The 18435-nt window shown below is 27.6% G+C and overlaps 1 protein-coding gene across 1 annotated transcript in view; it reads right to left on the bottom strand.

Annotated features, from left to right (window-relative positions):
* Positions 1–15336, bottom strand: part of LOC117180699 (ankyrin repeat domain-containing protein 6) — a 451003-nt gene extending 435667 nt beyond the window's left edge. Inside the window, exons 1-2 of the mRNA XM_033373189.1 lie at positions 15260–15336; positions 11246–11351 (exon numbers count right to left, since the gene is read on the bottom strand). Of these exons, the coding sequence (XP_033229080.1) occupies positions 11246–11351; positions 15260–15336 (183 nt within the window). The remainder of the gene's footprint in view (positions 1–11245; positions 11352–15259) is intronic.
* Between the last annotated feature and the right edge of the window lie 3099 nt (positions 15337–18435).

Genomic DNA, 18435 nt, shown 5'->3' with positions numbered 1-18435 from the left:
TTTATTTTTACAATAACCATAAATTTTTGAAAGCATAAACAATTTATTTAAACGAATTAAAATAAATATAACTTCTCTATCTAATTTCTTTATTTTTTATCATCGAATATCAATCTTTATTTCATAACGCATTGCATGAAAAAAGAAAAATATTAAAACTTTCATCGAGTCGCAAGTTATTGCGTTTTTTCGCTCGGCACTCAGCGCGCGTCGACCGTGTCGTGCGTGCCGTGGCACAGTGGGGCCACATGAGGCGTCCGTGGCCCATTGGTTATACACATTTAATTGATTGTGTTAGAGAAGCTAAATTTATCTACTAAACCAGACCCAAATTATGCATTTGTTTATTAATTTTTTAACAACAATTACTAATTGTTTAGTATTCATAAAAAATAACTATAGCTACTAGCAAGAGATTAGGATTTCATTTCTCTGAAAAACGAAATCCATTTGTTGAAAAATGGCGAAACAATTAATTTGTTTAAATAAATACAAATTATATTCTTATAATCAAATATCATATCAGGAGGTATTTTTAATATATCTAAAGTCGATTTTTAAAATAGGAATTTCTTCGACTGAAAAATGACAACATTAGGCATTTTTTTATTAATTTTGTTTAAACAAATAACACTAACTGTCTGAAATCAAAGAATCGCATAAGAAAGCTATACACAAGACCTGTATTGTCTTTTCTGTTGAAAAAAACTCAACAAATCTATTTGAAAATGAGGAATTTATGCATTTGTTTATAACATTTATTTAAATAGTTAATAAATGGTCTCTATTTTGTTATAAGTTATATCGCTTTTTTTAGATTTCGATTTAAAACGCACATCTGAAGTAGCTATATATCATTTTCACTAAAAATCTAACTTTTGTTGATTAATTATATTATAAAAATTAAAAACAATTTTTTAAATATTTGATACTGCTGGAAATCATTCAAGACAAGTTTCTCCACTAATTCTATTCACTTTCGCGAAAAATAAATAAATTTTCACAAAATGGCATCTTCGTAATTTTGTTTTGTTTTAATTGAATCTTCATTCTTAAATTTAAAAAATTAAATTACTTTTTTTTTAAATATGCCTTGACAACTTTGTTAGAAATTTCATAAACTTTAATTTAAAAAAATAATTAAAAATCGTTTGAATAATTTGGGGTTAACGTTAATTTGTCCACGGGCACCTTATGTGGCCCCACTGTGCCACGGCACGCGCGACTCGGGCGACGCGCGTTGAGTGCCGAGCGAAAAAAAGCAATAACTTGGGACTTGATGAAAGTTTTCACGTTTTTCTTTTTTCCATGTAATGGGTTATTAATTAAAGATTGATATTCAATGATCCAAAATAAAAAAAAATAGATACCAAAGTTATATTTATTTTCATTTGTTTAAATAAATTGTTTATATTTTCAACAAATTACAGTTATTGTGAAAATAAAAATCTGTATCGAAAAAGTGTCTAGTTTAAAATTACGATTTAAAAAATTTTCAGATTCTGACTCCATTATATTCAACTCTGTTATATCAAATGTATGTTATATTTATTTCTTTACCTCGGTTTGGGGCTGTTTATTCAGATATTGCAAAATAAATGACAAATCTTATTCTTAATAATTAATTCAATATTTATTTCTTATTTTGCATTAAGTTTTATTCTTAACCACCCTGAAAAATGTATATAATTTAAATATATTTATATTATTACCATTCATAATATGCATTAGTATTAGAATAAAAGTTTTATCTTTGTCTTACTTTTATCATTAAAAAAATTAGCATTCTATTGTAATTAAAACTATAAAATAATAAATAAACATTTTATTTTAACATGTGTCGTTTCTCCTTAAATATAATTTGTTTACATTCAATGTGGATATAATTAGGGCGAAAAAAGTTGTTAAATTAAATGATATTGTATTTTGAACACTTTTTCCAAAAAGCTTATTTTTTATTTTTCAATTATTTTTATAACCGAATTTTATTTTTAAAAACTTGTAGATATTTGTTGTTTAAACAACTTTTGTTTTTTAACTTACCTTTTCAGGGCGCGCAATTCTATTTTATTTTTTTTGTATCATGCATGGTTTGACCGCAAAATGGAATTTTTGATTTTTCATTATTTTTAGTACGATCCTAATATGAATTTTCAATTTTTCGACAAAATTCAAAAATTTGTTATGATAATCTTGTAGGGCTTTCAAAAATCAACGTTTTTCTTTCCTTGACTTTTTTTCATTTCAAGCTTGTTTGGCTTAAAATGTTACTTTTAGTTTTTATTTTCATTTTGAAAATGCTAAATTTTCAAATTAATGAACTCATTTTTTGAACAATTTTTTTTTTATTGTTAAATATTGATTATCTTAGTTGAAAATTGATTTATTCAGTTAAGAATTATTCTTTCTGGTAGAAAATTAATTTACTTGGTCGAACATTCTTCTTTTTAGTTCAAAACTGAACTACTTGTTAAAAATTCGTTTTTTTATTGAATTTTCATGATTTTAGTTAGTAATTTATATATTCAGTAAAATATTAATCTGCGTCGACGAAATTTCACCGTTTTAGTTGAAACTATTTGGAGGAAATATGAACTGGTTTGTTAAAGTTTATTTTTCTGGTTGTAGATTTATACTTTCACATAAAATTGATCCATTTGGTTGAAAAATTTCATTTGTTATTTTCTTTATTACCGACTTATAATTTATTTTTACCTGCAAATTTAACTATCTCATTTTTAGTTAAAAGTTTATCTTTTTTCTTTCAAAATTCAACTATTTGGTTAAAAATTGATGTCTTTTTTTTAAATGATATTTTTTGAAAAAAGTTCAATATTGTTGGTCCAAATTTTTCCGTTTTGATTCAATATTAAACCACTTATTTTGTTTTAAGATTAAAATTATTTTTAAAAATGAATTTCTTCATCGAAGATTCATAATTTCAGTTGATAATTTATCCCTTCCGTCAAAAATTATTCTTGGTAGATGAAAATTCATCTTTTTCGATGAAAAGTAATCTATTCGGTGGAAAGAAGGGCAACTTTGTTGCTAAATAATGTTTGTTTCTTTTTGGTTAAAGATGAATAATTTCAGTTGAAAATTCATCATTTATGTTAAAAATTGAATTATTTTCTTTTATTAATTTTGTTATCTACTAATTTAGCTTTTTTTTTTAATTTATCGTTTTTAGTTTTGTTAGAGAATTCAACTATTTTGTTAAAAATTCATCCTTTTTGGTAGAAAAAATTCTGTTTGAATTAGAAATTCAATTCTTTTTCGTAGAAATTTATTTTTTGTTGAAAAAAAACCATTTTTGATCTTGCAAAATCAACTGGAATCTTTTTTGGATGAAAGCTCAAATTTTTGTTTTTGTAATTAAAAATTGTTCTGCTTAAAGAGAAATTTCATCTTTTTTGGTAAAAATGCAACTATTTGGTAGAGAATTCTAAAATTTAGTTAAAAAGTAAAAATTTTTGGTTAAAAATTCGTCTTCTTTGATGGAAAATTAATTTTTTTCATAGAAACTTATTTCTTTTTAAAAAATTCATATTTTGACCGTGAAAATTCGACTGACATTTTTTTCAACAGAAAATTCAACTATGTTTTTGAAAATTTATCTGTTTGATTTGAAAATTGATCTTTTTTAGAAGACAATTAATTTTTTTTAATTAAAATGCAACTTTTGGTTGAAAATCATTCTTCTTTTCTTGAGTATTTAACTATATTGTTTAAAAGATTTGGTTAGATCAAATTGTTAACAAATCACGTTTTTTGATGAAGATACATATTTTTAGTTGAAAATTCATCTGTCTGGTTGAAATTTTAATAATGTTGTTGAAATTAAAAAATTTTTAGTGAAAAATTAAACTACTTCGGTAAAAATTGAACTACGTTGTTGAATGTTTATTTTTTTAAATGGAATTTTAGTTTTATTTTATTTTCTTTGGTTGAAAATTTAACTGTTTAATGAAATCTAGGTTTTTTGGTTTAAAATTCATTTTTTAACAAAAAATGTAACTTATATTTTTCTAAGATTGATATTTTTTTATTGAAAATTAGCATTTTTTGGTAAAAAAATAATTGTTAAATTTGAAATTTCATTTTTGTTAGGTAAAAATGCATCAGTTTCGAAGAAAATTGATTTCTTGCTGAAGTCATATTTAGAATTCCTTTTTTAAAAATAAATTTTATATTTTTATTGAAACATAAACTATGACACTTTTACGTTGGTAATTTGTCTTTTTAGGTTGAATATTCAACTAGTATGTTAAAAATTTAATTATTATTGTTAAAAACCCATCTTTTATAATAAAAAAGACTTTTTTCAAATAAAATAATAAATTTGAATATTTTAAATTTGTATCTGAAATATTGTTTCATTCCGTTTATAAAATATTCCAAGCATTACAAGATTGAAATGCTAATCTTTGAATATTAATCATTTAAATTGAAAAATAATCCAAGGAAAAATTAGAGAATTTTTAAAATGTTTTCGGTTTTGCATTTTTTCACAAGATCGTACCCAATTGTACCTATTCTCTCTAGTTCGGATTTTTGTCACCATGTGGCGTATCGCAATTTAACCATTCGCAATGCAACACTACTACCAAGATGGAGGTTACCACTTTTCATATGAAGGATTAGGCGAATTATTTATGGGGTTCCCATAATGGAAAACAGTTCCGCAATCCGACTGAACTCGGTCAACCATGTTTTATTGTATTACCCATTTGTCTCCGCCATATGTTGGTGACTTGTTAAAAATGTCATGATGACATTGAGCAATGGGTAACAAAGTTCGAACATCCTACGCATTTCAGTATATTTACTAAACTCAACTTGGCTACCATTTCTAGTCTTTCTACACCTCCTTACCTCCATAAATAAGCAACGAAATTTAAAAATCTACCGGATATAAGAGCTATGTTAATTTACAAAATATAAAATTAAAATTAGACAAATAATCCAGTCGCCAATACCACTTCTGTATGCACTAATAAGTCCCCAAGATTACTCTTTTTTTAAAGTTCAAAAAAGGCCTCTGATTACGAACACCTTGGGAAGGTTTTCGAAATATGGGTCAATTTTTGTTTAAACATTTTTTTAAAACAATTTCATTATTTATTGAGAAAAAGAATTTATAACATTATTTTTAACATGGCTGAGCAAAAATAAAACTTTTTTGCATCTAGAACTTTTTTCGTACGAGAAATCGTTTGCAATGTACAGCGTTATAAACAAATTATTTTTTAACAAAATTGTTATATTTGCACAGTGTTACCTCAGACACTATAATTCAAAAAAAAATGTAACTTGTAAACTGTCTATATCAAGGATATATTTCTTAAAAGGAAAAAGAAATCTTCCGATCGAATACAAACTTCTCTCTTTAAATTGTTGTTAAAAAGTTGTTATTTTGAAGAGGAAATTATTTAGACTCTTCATTTATTAATAAACAATCAGCCTGATCAACCAGTGTCATAATGTTGCTTAAAAATGTTGCAAAAGCTTTATCTAGAATTATTAACATAATTTGTTGTTTATCGTTGCTTTTGCTAAATTGTTTATAACAATTGATATAAATAATGACAATTTATTACCAGAATTGACATACAATTTTTTTTCATTAATACTTGACACATGATTAAACTTTCACTTTCTTTATATTTTCTCGTACGACGAGCTATTATTTATTTATGGCCTTATAAACAATGTATTTTTTATAAATATAACCTCCCCTAAAAGCCAAAAATTTCCAGTCATTAGCGATTACTTTTTTTTATATCCTTAATTTTACCATGAAGCATGTGATTATCTTGTGTAGCATTTTCGATATATGACCCTCATTGTTTATAACTATTGTTATTAACAAAAAATGCTCAATTAGGAAAATCGATTTTTTCTTAATTTTTTATTAACCATAGTACAAAATAAAACTTTTCACTCTCCTGATATTTATTCGTATGGTCAGCCATTATTTATTTATAGCCTTATAAACAATATATTTTTAATAAACACACCCTCCCCTAAAAGCCAAAATTTTCAAGTCATTAGCAATTCATTATCTTTGTCATTTCCTTTTTTTATATCCTTAATATTACCATAAGGGATTGTAATTATTTACAAGGCCATAAATAAATAATGGTTGGTCGTACGAAGAAATATCACGAGAGTGTAAAGTTTTATTTAATGCCATAGATTAATAAAAAAATTGTGAAAAAATCAATTTTCTTAACCTTCTTTTGAAGTTACTTTGTTTTTCTTTTTTGGTTCAGACTTCAGCCATTTTTTTCAAAATTAATCTTTTTTTGTTACGTCCAACTGTGACTGATTTTAAATTAAAATATTCTTTGGTTAAAATAATATAAAGTATTATATTTTTCGTTGGGAATTTATCTGTTTCGCTTTAAAATTTAACTACTTGATTGAAAAATCATGTATTTTAGTAGAAAGTTTTATCATTTAGATGGAAAGTAAACTTTTGGTTGATAACTCATATTTTGTGTATGAACATTTACCTATGACGAAAGAAAATTAATTTTTTTTTAATTTTTAAAAAATCAAAAAAAAATGGTGTTTTTTTTGGCTGAATATTCGTAATGTTAGTTAAAAATTAATTTTTTTTGTTGAAAACGTAATTATTTTTTTAAATTCGTTTTTCTCTTTTGATATAAATTAATAATATTTTGACAGAAAATGTAACTATTTGGTTAACTATTTGTCACCATTTATGTCGTTTTGTAGAAAAATCTTATTTTTTTCTTCTTGAAAATTCAAGTATTTTGGTAGAAAATTATTCGGATTTGGTTGAGGATTCAGCTATTTTGTTAAAAATTAATATATTTGTTAACAAATTTAACTATTTGGGTAGGAAGTTTAACTTTCTGTAAAGGGTTCAGCTTAAGTTTTTTGGCTGAAGATTTATAATTATTCAAGTGGAAAAATCATTTTCTTGATTGAAAATGTAATTACTTTTTAAAACTCCTTTTTTTTAAAAAAAAATAAAACATTTTTTGCAGAAAATGTATCTATTTGGTTTAAAATTAAGTTTTTAGCTGAAAATGAATATCTTTATAGGGAAAATCAACCATCTAGTTGAAAATTAAACTATTTTGGCGGAAAGTACCACTGTTTGTTTGGAGAGTAACTTTTCTGTGGAAAATAATTTATCCTTTTGGCTTAAAAATTGAACTTTTTTGTAAACAATTCGTATTTTAAGCTTTAAAATTCAAGAATATTAATAAAAAAATTTCTCTCTTGGTTCAGAATTCGACTTTTTCGTTTCAAAATTTATCACTGTTGGTAAAAAATCTCTTGTGTCAAGTATCCTGATCTTTTCTGTTTGAAAATTTAACTTCTTTGTTGAAATCTGAAATAGTTTTTCTTTTTAATTCAGTTGTTTAGATGAAGATTCATCATTTTAGTTAAAAGTGTATCTCTATGGTTGAAAATATAATAATTTTTTTTTAAATTCATTTTTTTTAATAAAAAAATTTTAATATTTTGATAGAAAATTTAACTATTTAGTTGAAATATAATTTTTTGATGGAAATTCGACTCTTTTGTTAAAAATTCGCCTTTTTGTTTTTGAAATGGTAGAAAATTCAAGTATGTGGTTGAAAATTACCTTTTTGCTTAGAAATCCATATATTCGGTTTAAAAATTCAACTCTATTGTTAAAAAAGTTATTTCTGGTTAAAAAATAATCTCTTTTGCTAAAAAAAATCAGTAGAGAGTTCAGCTATTTTGTTGAAAATTCATCTTTTCTAGTTGAAAACTTAACTACTTGCTTGAGAGTTAAAATAATTTCTGAAAAAAAACTTTTTTAATCCTTTGTATATAATATACTATTTCATTAAGTATAATCTCATAGCCAATTTTTAAAGTTTGGTTTATTTTTTGTTAATTTAATAAAAAAATTTTTTTTTTTTTAATTTTGAGGCATTCCAGTATTTGAAAAATGTTTTGATTTAATCAAAAATAAATAGAAAACTGAAATCAACTCTTCAAAAAAGATATTCAGTAGCAATGAGAATGTTAATGAATTTATTAAATTTGTTATAAAAAAATAAGTAATTGAAAATCGTTTCGTGGGTATTAGCGGCGCTTCGCCACTTGATTCGCACTAAATTTTGACAATTTCTAAAAAAAAAGTTTTTTAGTTTAATAAATAATTTATTTTTCATTTTTTAATAAACAATTTGTTGTTTTAAAAGCAATTTTTATAAACAAATATCCATAAAGGTATTTTTGATAAAATAAATCAAGTTTTTTCTATGGAATCGATCCCATATTACTTGGAAATAAAAAACCTAAGTATAATATTTGGCCACTGAATAAAAATTAATAATTGTTTAAACAACCTTAATTAACAAATGTACTATTTAGCTGTTTATGAAGGTATAAACTTGATTGTTTCGATTCAAGTAACTGTGAATAACTAACTCTAAAATTGTTAAGAACATTTTGATGACAGTAAACCATTTATTATTGTAAACAACAATTGTTTAAACAAAATTTTATAATTTTATGTATTTATAAATAAAATACCGGTTTTTTTTACGGAATTTCTAGCCAGTTATTTAACAATAATTTTTTGCCATGAATCGGTAAAATTTCATAATTTTTTAACTAACCTTAATTAACAAATGCATTATTTGGCTTTTTTTAGCATTTAAACTAGTTTTTTTGTGTAATCTACTGTTAATGACACTTTTTTTTTAACTTTTTCTAATAGTTCGATCACGATCCATTATTTTTATTTTTATTAACAAATTAATTAAAATAGCCATACACGGTATATAATATAAGATTTTTCAAGTATTTCACAGGTGGGGATATTATTGTAAAATCAAACTAATTCCAAGAAAAACACTTTCTGCTTTAGTGATGTCGTCGAACCTTTTATCAACTTATCGCAAGGAAATATTGCTAAGTAATTTGAATTATATGCCACAAGAAAAAAAATAGTTTACAAATGCATTATCCGAAAAAAATTGGTTTACTGCATTGTTAATAAAAATAAAAATAGTGGATCATTATCGAAATATCGAAAAAAATTTAATTGTTTTTTTATTAGCAGTGATTACACAAGAAAAAAAAACAAGTTTAATTGCTAAAAAGCAGCCGAATAATCCATTTGTTAATAAAGTTTGGTTAAATTATAACTTGCTCTTAATTTCTTGAAAAAAGCAGTATTTTTTTATAAATACATAAAATTATAAAAAATTGTTCAAACAATTGTAATTAACAATAATAAATTGTTTACTTTCATCAAAATGTTCTTACAAATTTATAAGTTAGTTATTTACAATTATTTGCATCGAAAAAATCAGATGTGTACCTCCAGAAACAGCCAAATAGTGCATTTGTTAATTAAGATAGTTTAAACCATTATTAATTTTTTTGCGTGACCCAATATGAAACTTAGGTTTTATTTTCAAGTAATATATGATCGATTCCATAAAAAAAAATTGATTTATTCCATAAAAAATACCTAATATGGATATTTGTTTATAAAAATTGCTTTGAGAAGAACAAATTATTTATTGAGATTTATTAATTTAACTAAAGAATTTTTTTTCCATAAACTGCTTAAATTTAGTGCACATCAAGTCACGAATCGCCGCCAATCCCCACGAAACCATTTTTATTCACTTATTTGTTTGTAACGAATTCAATAAATTTTTTAACATTTGCATTGCTATTGGACATCTTTTTTGGATAGTTGCGTTTAGTTTTCTAGCTATTTTTGATTAAATCAAAGCATTTTTTTTAAACTGGTATACTTCAAAAAGAATTTTTTTTCATTTATTTGATTGAATAAACAAAAAAATTAACCCCCCCCCCCCCCCCCCCCCCCCCCCCCCCCCCCCCCCCCCCCCCCGTGTGCGACACTCCCTTACTAAAATAGAATCACTGGTTGAAACCCAGATGAATTTGTTTTACATCGAAAATAACAGAATAAAGTTATCCTATTAAAAAACAGAACACGTAAAAACTGATAACGTAAAAAAAGAGATCTCTAGATTTCACGGTGAGTCGCAGGTGAAAATTCCGGTATAGTTACCTCGGAGGATCCTGAACATGTTTTTACACACGATTTTGCACACGAACCTGCAAAGATAATCTTGACGGTTCCTGTACAGGAATTAGGAAAAGGAAACTGTACATGATTTTTCAATAGAACCTGTAATGAGAAAGGAACCTTTGAATGAATCGAGTTTTAGGTTCATGTGCAGGATCGTTTGCAAATTGAATTGAGGCGCGGGTTCCTGCACAGAAACACGTGTGTTGTCCTTTACAGAAAGCCGCTGCAAAAAACTCATCTCGCTTACAGCCATAAAATTGACTTCCTTTTATTTTCTTGGAATTCCTGTGCAGGAACCGCCAAGATTACATGTGCAGGTCATATGCAGCAACATGTCGAGGATCCTCCTTGCTTTGCAAAGTAAACTGAAGCGCAGGTTCCGATAAAGAAACGCGTATAGGGTCCTTTACAGAAAATCGTTGCGAAAACTGAACTCGCTTACAGGTATAAAGTTGCTTTCCATCTATTTTCTTGGAGATCGAACGCACTATCTCAAATCGCTCTGTGAAGACACCTGTACAGGATCATTCAAAGATAGCTTGCATACAGATTTCTTTGCAGGATGATGTACAGTTTTGTCCGGAAATTCCTGTGCAGGAACCGTCAAGAGTATCTTCCACTGTTCGTGTGTAGCAACATGTCCAGGATTCTCTAAAATGCCTAAGCAGGTTCCTTTACAAAGTAAATTAAGGCACGGGTTCGTGTACAGAAATATGCATGGGGTACTTTGCAGAAAATCGTTATTAAAACTCATATCGCTTACAGCAATAAAGTTGCTTACCTTCTATTTTCTTGGGAATCAAACGCACTATCTCAAACCGCTCTGTAAAGGAACCTGTACAGGATCATTCAAAGCTTAGCCTGCATAAAGATTCCTTTGCAGGATAATGTACAGTTTTGTTAGGAAATCCCTTTGCAGGAACCGTCACGAATACCTATACATGTTCATGCGCAGACGCACATCCAGGAGCATGTCCAAGATCCTCAGAGGTTCCTGCACGGGAATTTTCAGCTGGTGTATCAAAGTGTTATGTGTATCCTTGAACTAATTTTCTGCCCTACTGGCAATTTGTAACGCTACACAACAAACATGGAACATGCTAATAAGAGTCATACGGTATTTCAGTCTCTGAAGAAATAAAATAAAATTCTCACCTCATCCGGAAGGGGCTTGACACCATCATTGAGAAGGCGTGCGAGACGCGTGGCATCGCCACGAGCAGACGCCTCGCGCACCTTTTCTGCCATTCCGGTCAAGCATCTGCAAACAGAAAAAATATGTTAATCAATAATTTATTCTATTTTGGCTTAAGTGTAGAGTCAATTCAGTTTAGCATTTCGGTATTCCCACGATATTGTCCTTGTAATTGTGAATCAAGATTCCGAGCACGATAGAGAATTAAAAAAATGAAGAGCGTCTTTTGTCAAATTAACGATACACCAAATCGCATTCATAAGACTCAGACGGGTCCTGTCTTCATTAAAGAAGAGCAAAAAGACGCGGGCTGTAAAGGGAGAATGATACACGACGCTATTGTTTTGGGAGACAATGGTCACATAGGTACTTGTGTGCGATGAATTCTCGGTCTAATATGACCAGTCACCTACAAATAATTTTCAAGGTCAATAAAAAATGGATTCTTAACTTAATTTTCACACATGGTAAAAAATTGTACTGTGACAGGAATATTATTCCTTATTTTAACTAAACATTTCGCTGAAAACGAACAAAGGAATTTAGAAAGATCCCTGGATCAGCGAAAATGAATATCCTTGACCATTTTCCATATATCAGAGATATCGTATAGTCAAACCCCTAATAGGTATAGCTATAATAGGGATATTAAGAATAGGTGTCTGAAGCAATTATCGGAAGAGCGCCGGTGCATTATGGGAGCAGCGAAATAAAATGCGACGGTCTAATCGGGAGCAGTGACAGTTGAGATTTACTTTGGACAATTAAACGCTTTTTACCACTTAAAATGTGCGCGAATGTTAATATTAAATGGAGTTTATGATGCAGTAATAATAATTTACATTTTTTTCGATTGTAGGCGATAACTATATTGAAATATCAAGAAACGCGATAAAAACAACAAACTTAACCCCCAAATGCATGACACGGATTTCAGGGAAATTTATTTTCGCGATTCCAGACGAAAGATTGGCTACTGTAAGTTAATATATTTCTATAATAACTAAATTTTTTCTAATCTGAAGATAATACAATTATTCATAATCTCTCGTACACTTTCATTGAGTTTAATATATTCTCGATTCACTCGTTCGCCTCAAGAATTTTGTTACTTGGATGTTTTTTGTTATCTAATAGTAAGTAAAAGATGGTTTTTGTTTTTGCAGTCTTCACAATCCAAAATGTTTTCAAAGCAGGCGAAAAGGGTGATTTTTCACGAAAATATGGGAATGATTCATATTGGAGACCATTTAAAACGCTGAAGATTTCTAAACTGCATTCTTGATAAAATAGTTGAATTTTCTACCGAAAGAGATGAATTTTCAACAAAGATTTGTGTTTTAATCCTAAAAATAGTTGTTCTTTCAAACCAGAAAAGATACATTTTTAACAAAAAAGTTAATTTCTTAACGAAAAAACATGATTTTTCAATCAAATAGTTACATTTTCACAAAAAAAGAATTAGCTTGACAGTGAACCAAGAGCTTTTCTATTGAAAAAGATTTAATTTCGAAGAACACATTTTCGAAAAAAATGTCTATTTAATAAAATCTTTGCATTGCTCACCAAGGAATTAAAATGTTGACAAAATAAATGAATCCTCAAGTAAAGAATCAAATTAAAAAAAAAAAGTTTCATTTCTAATCAACTAGTTGAACTTTCAACCTGCAAAGATTAATTTTCATCTAAATTTTTGAAATTTAGAAGAAACAAAATTAAACTTCAACCAGCATTAGTTGCAATTTTAACTATATAAAGTAAAACCCTTCTATAGCCCTCCCTTCTACAGCCCTTTGAAGATTTGACGCCACGCCGCAGATAGGTGTAACAGGAGCTGCGCGGAGTCTGCGGTTGTCACTCAGGCGTGAACAAACATGAACGAGAACTTCTCTAGCAAAAAAGATGAATAAAAAATGGAATATTTGAATTTTTAATACAAAAAGTTAATAAAAAAAAGGAATTTTGAATAAAATAGTAAATTTGTAACCATAGATGATGCTTCAATTAATAATATGAACTTTTTTTAAACTCGTTCAACTTTCAACAAAATAATTAAATTTTCAACAAAATTGTTACATTTTTAACCAATTATGAAAAATTTTCAACCTATAAAAATGCAATTTTTAAATAAAAAAGATAAAAATCCACATACAAACAGAATAGTTCAATTTCTAGTCAAAAATGGAAAAATATGAATTTTGAACAAAGAATTTAATTTTAAACCAAATTATTGAGTGTTTAACTAATTTGTTAAATTTTTAACAAAACGTGGAAGATTAAATTTTCAGTACAGAAAATTATTGAAAAAAATAATGCACAACAAAATAGTTAAACTTGCTACGACAAAAATTAATTTTCAACAAAATAGTTATACCTTCAAATAAGAAAATAAATTTTCAACAAAATAGTTCAATTTTTAATCAAGTAATTGAATTTTATAACAAAAAAGATGACTTTATAACTAATTAATTGAATTATTAACAAAATAATGAAATCTTTAACCAAATAGTAGAATTTTTAACCGAAAGATATGAATTCGGAACCCAAAATATAGTCGTGAACTTTTCGATAAGAATGCAATAACTTTTAACCAAAAATATTTGGATTTCCTTATTAAATTCTATTGAATTAGTTTAAATTTAAGGTACTTATTTTATATGAAAAAGGTTTAAAACTTATAGAAAATCATAATTATGACCGAAATTTCCGTAATTTAGTTTTTACTCACTGCTTCTTGCCAGTTTTTTTTTGTTCGAATTTTATTCAATAATGCTTTTTCTTAGGAAAAATTTCCACATTTACTGTTTTTAATTTTCAACTTAAGTGAATAATCTGCAAATATGATTATTTATATAAAAAAAAATTTTGTCATGAAAACAAATGTTTTAGCGATTTCAGCCATAGAAAAATTGACTTTCGAAATTAAAAAGAATAGAGTTTTGGAAAATTTTTTTTTCGAAAAAATAAGCAATTATTTATTAAAATTAAAGAATTTGTAAAAAGTGATAGTATGAAAAAATATGATTGCAAAAAAAATTTAAGAATTTATTTTGTAAATTCAAAATGTATTGTCGAGTGCCGACGTTTTCAACTGCGCATGTGTCGAAAAGCGCGGGCCTGTTTGAAATGAATAAATACTATGAATAATCATACAGCAATATATTGTAATATATTGCAAGTGCATATTATATAATTTTGAATAGTCCCAAGCTTTTTGGTACATGCGCAGTGGTTCCTTTTTGTTAAAGCTCCTTTGGAACCAAAAATCAGTTCGAATAGAAACCTCAATTTTTTTCTCTTCCGAAAGAGCTACGACAAAAAGGTACCTTTCTTGCTGAAAAGGAACACAAACGATGAATTAAAATGGTTTTAATAGAACCTTTTTGTCACTCTGCCCTTGGCTCACTCCAAAGATTTTACAAGTTAATGATGCACATTTGACTTTATAATTCGAATTAAATAATATTGTACTGGGAAAAACTTAATAAAGAAACTAAAATCATATACATTAGTCATTCTTGAAAGGAATACACCGAACATTAAATGCCACAGTTTCTAAGGTTATGTTGAAAATCTTATCTTTTCTACTGCGCATGTACCAAAAAGCGCGGGACTATTTAAAATGTTATAATATACATTTGCAATAATAGATTAATATTACATTTTTTAAGAAGCTAGGTATTTTTGTCACTCAATTTAATATGTTTTAAAAAATAAATTTAAAAAGTTTCTTAATATTTATCTGTATGACTGCCCATAGCATTTTTTATTTCAAATAGAGCCACGCTTTTTGCAAGATGCACAATTAAAAACTTCGACACCTGCCGATGACCATCTATCGGATATTAACGAACTAAAAAAAACTTAAAAGGAGTTCCTTTAGAGCCTTAGTTCTAAATTATGCCTACTTTTACTTGAGCTGCATGATTACTGCACTGTAATAAAGTACGGAACGCTAATTGCTGAGAACTTACATCGTGTAGGCACGAGAGATTCCTCCCTCGACGTGTCCGAACATGTCCAATAGCACCTCAGCTCGGCTAAGAGGCATATCCGCTTTTCTGACCTATATTTAGTATGACTTTTTCACTAACTAAAGGAACAATTTTTTTGAAGCGAAAAAACTGTTTTCTTAGATAAAAATGAACATTTTGTTGAAGCAAACAAATTTGTATTGATTCAACAAAATATTGTATTGATCTAGCGAATTTTTTGTTGTTAAGTGAACCAAATACTCCATCTACCAAAATATTTGGTTAAAATGACAACAAATGTAGTTGGATCAACCAAATATTTTGTTGTACCTAATAACCATATTCTATGGTTGAACAAACCGAAATTTTGTTAATTCAACCAAATAGTTTTCTCAGTGTTAAAAAAAATACTTTATCAGGCTTCAGGTTTATTTAAGAAAATGCAAAACAGTGTCGAAAGTATGTAGCATACAGTAGTTACTATTGGTTTAATATTACATTAAAGACCTATTTATTAATTAGTGTATAATATAGTTCTTCATCAAGGTTATTCATTTCATGAATAAATTTTTAAAAATTCAATAATCAATTTATCCACAAAAATAAATTCAAAATCGGATATGATTTAGAGGTCCTCTATTTGAGTTTTTTCTCTTTCATTTATTTTTCCGTGTTTTTATCTTCCATGCCTTGAAAATGTATGTATTAAATTGTTAATTTTAGGAAAAAAAATTTAGAGAAAATAATAATTTTATGTTACTTATTTCATAATTTTCTTGAAAAATTTGACGTATGGTGTGCCAGTTGCCCAATTTAATAATTTAATTAAAAGAATTGATTTATTATAGAATAATATAAAACAACTAAAGTTCATTAAATTATTTACAATTATGATAATCTAAAATGGAATAATTTTACATGTATAAAAATTCGCAGTGAAGATTAATTTGTTTTTAATTAAAAATAAAAGCATAAAGTTACCCTCTTCAAAAACAGGACACGCAAAAAATCAATACAAAAAAGAAGATCTCTAGTTTTAAGGGTAATTAATACATGAATTTTTAAAATTTATTTACTGAGAAGGTAATAATTTGCTTTAATCGCCTTAACCCATACAAATTTTATTTAATTTAAATCTTTTACTTATTTTTATCATTATATCATTTATATTATTATATTATTTATTAATTTTATTTAAATATAAAATTTAAATTAATTTCCTAAAGTTCTCCAAAAATTCGTTGAAATCATTATAACTGATATTCTAGATGCCTTTGCCAAATCCTTTAAAGTTTTCCTAAATCCTACGAAATTTGGTTTAAATCCATAAAGAAATGATTTTTAAATACTTGGAATTTTCTAAAATAACCTAAACTCTTTAAAATCCTTTGGAGTTTGAAACTCCGTAGAAACTTAACAAAATTCGATAAAGCCCTCAGATATACCTTCAAATCTTTTATATTTTCAAAAATTTCTTGAAATATTTTTAAATACCTTACAAGCTTTGACATCTCTTAAAATTATTTTTAAATTTCTGAGACATTAAAAAATTTTTCTAAACGCCTTAAAAAATTGTGAATCCGATTAAATTACTCGTAGAATCTTCTAAAATGCCCTAAAATCTTTTAAATCCTTCCAAACCCCTTTAACCCTTTAAATTTCTTAAATCCCTTGAAATCTCGAACATTTTTAGAATTTTTTGAAATATTCCAAATACTCTCAAAGTTATGAAATCCCTCTCAATCCGTTTGAAACTCTCTACGTTTTTTAAACCACTTGCAATCTATAGAAATGTCTTATATTTTTATAAAATCGTCCAACTTATTTTGAAATCCTTTGAATTCCTCAAATAATATAAAATTTCCTGTAATCTTTAAATTTAATTTAAATCATCGAAAACCTTACAAAATACTTTTAAATCTTTTGAATTTTTCTATAATACTGCAAAATTATTTCACAAAAAAAAAGCAGAAGATAAACTTTACATCGATTTCCGATAAAAGATTCTCTGCAACAAAAATTAACTTAACAGGGTAAACTTTAACCAAATATCGGTTAAACTTTTTTTTCATGAAAACACATGTGTTTTGAAAAACGCGAAGTTGTCTGAATAAAACTTTATCGCTCTAAAAGATTTGTGTGTTGACTGTGTTGAAATCTCATGCAATTCCTCGAAGTCTTCTAAAATACACTAAGCTGTTTAAGATCCTTTGAAATTAAACAAATTACTTCAATTTCGTAAAATTCGGTACAGAATCCTGAAATTGTTCATATTTTTTAAGAATCCTTGACAAGGACTATGCAATTATATGTATCTTTAGAATTTTTTTTCATTTTCAAATATTTTTAACTTAAAAATCGATTATTCTCAAAATGGGCCATGTGGATTTATTTTCTAATTTAAAATCTCAATTGGATCGCAGACAATTAGAATTAGTTAGAAAATCCCTATTGAAAAGAGCTTGTAATTAAATTTCTATTTTTATTTCGAAATGCTTTTAACATAAAGGTCGATTTTTTCAAAAGTACACAAAGAATTTTTTGGTCTTTGCTCCTGAAAGGTCCTTCGGATGATATAGACTACCATAAATAAGCCGAGAATAGAAGAAGTTTAAAATTAAACTGCGAGTGGAAATGGTCTACACGCCTTTTACGTGTACCCGGAAAGAAGTTAGGTAAAACCGTCGCGCTAGCGCTGAGAGAATCGCTGAACTTAGGTTTGATGTGGCGACCGCTCCAGATTCGGGACATTGGTTACCCCAAATTTACGGAGATCAGGCGCTCCGAAATGTAGGTGCTATATTTGTCGAAACTGCGCAAGCGCGGAAGTGTGTCGCAAGCGCCACATGTGCAACGTGGGTCGACAATGTGTGCGTTCCAGGGGACCACCCGGATGAACTCTGGTTTCACGACGCTATGTGAGTGCTGGGCTTCAGTCGGGTGAACCGTTCAGTGATCACTCGAGTGAAGAGTGGGAGTCACTCGATGGTTGACTATTTCTCCCACTGAAACTAGGTAGGGGTGCGTTCCAGGGGACCACCCGGATGAATTGGTGGGTGAAGTAAAGAAGTGGGCGGAGTTTACTAGGGTGAAGTGGAAGGGGAGCAGTAGAATGAACGGTTTCTAGTGTGCGTCGGGTGTATGTTTGGCGCGCAATGTTTGGTGAAAGATAATTG

Source organism: Belonocnema kinseyi, chromosome 9 (assembly GCF_010883055.1).
Source record: "Belonocnema kinseyi isolate 2016_QV_RU_SX_M_011 chromosome 9, B_treatae_v1, whole genome shotgun sequence".
NCBI classification, from domain to species: Eukaryota; Metazoa; Arthropoda; class Insecta; order Hymenoptera; family Cynipidae; genus Belonocnema; species Belonocnema kinseyi.
The sequence above is the reverse complement of the archived record's forward strand: the minus strand, read 5'-3'. Positions and strand labels throughout refer to the sequence as shown.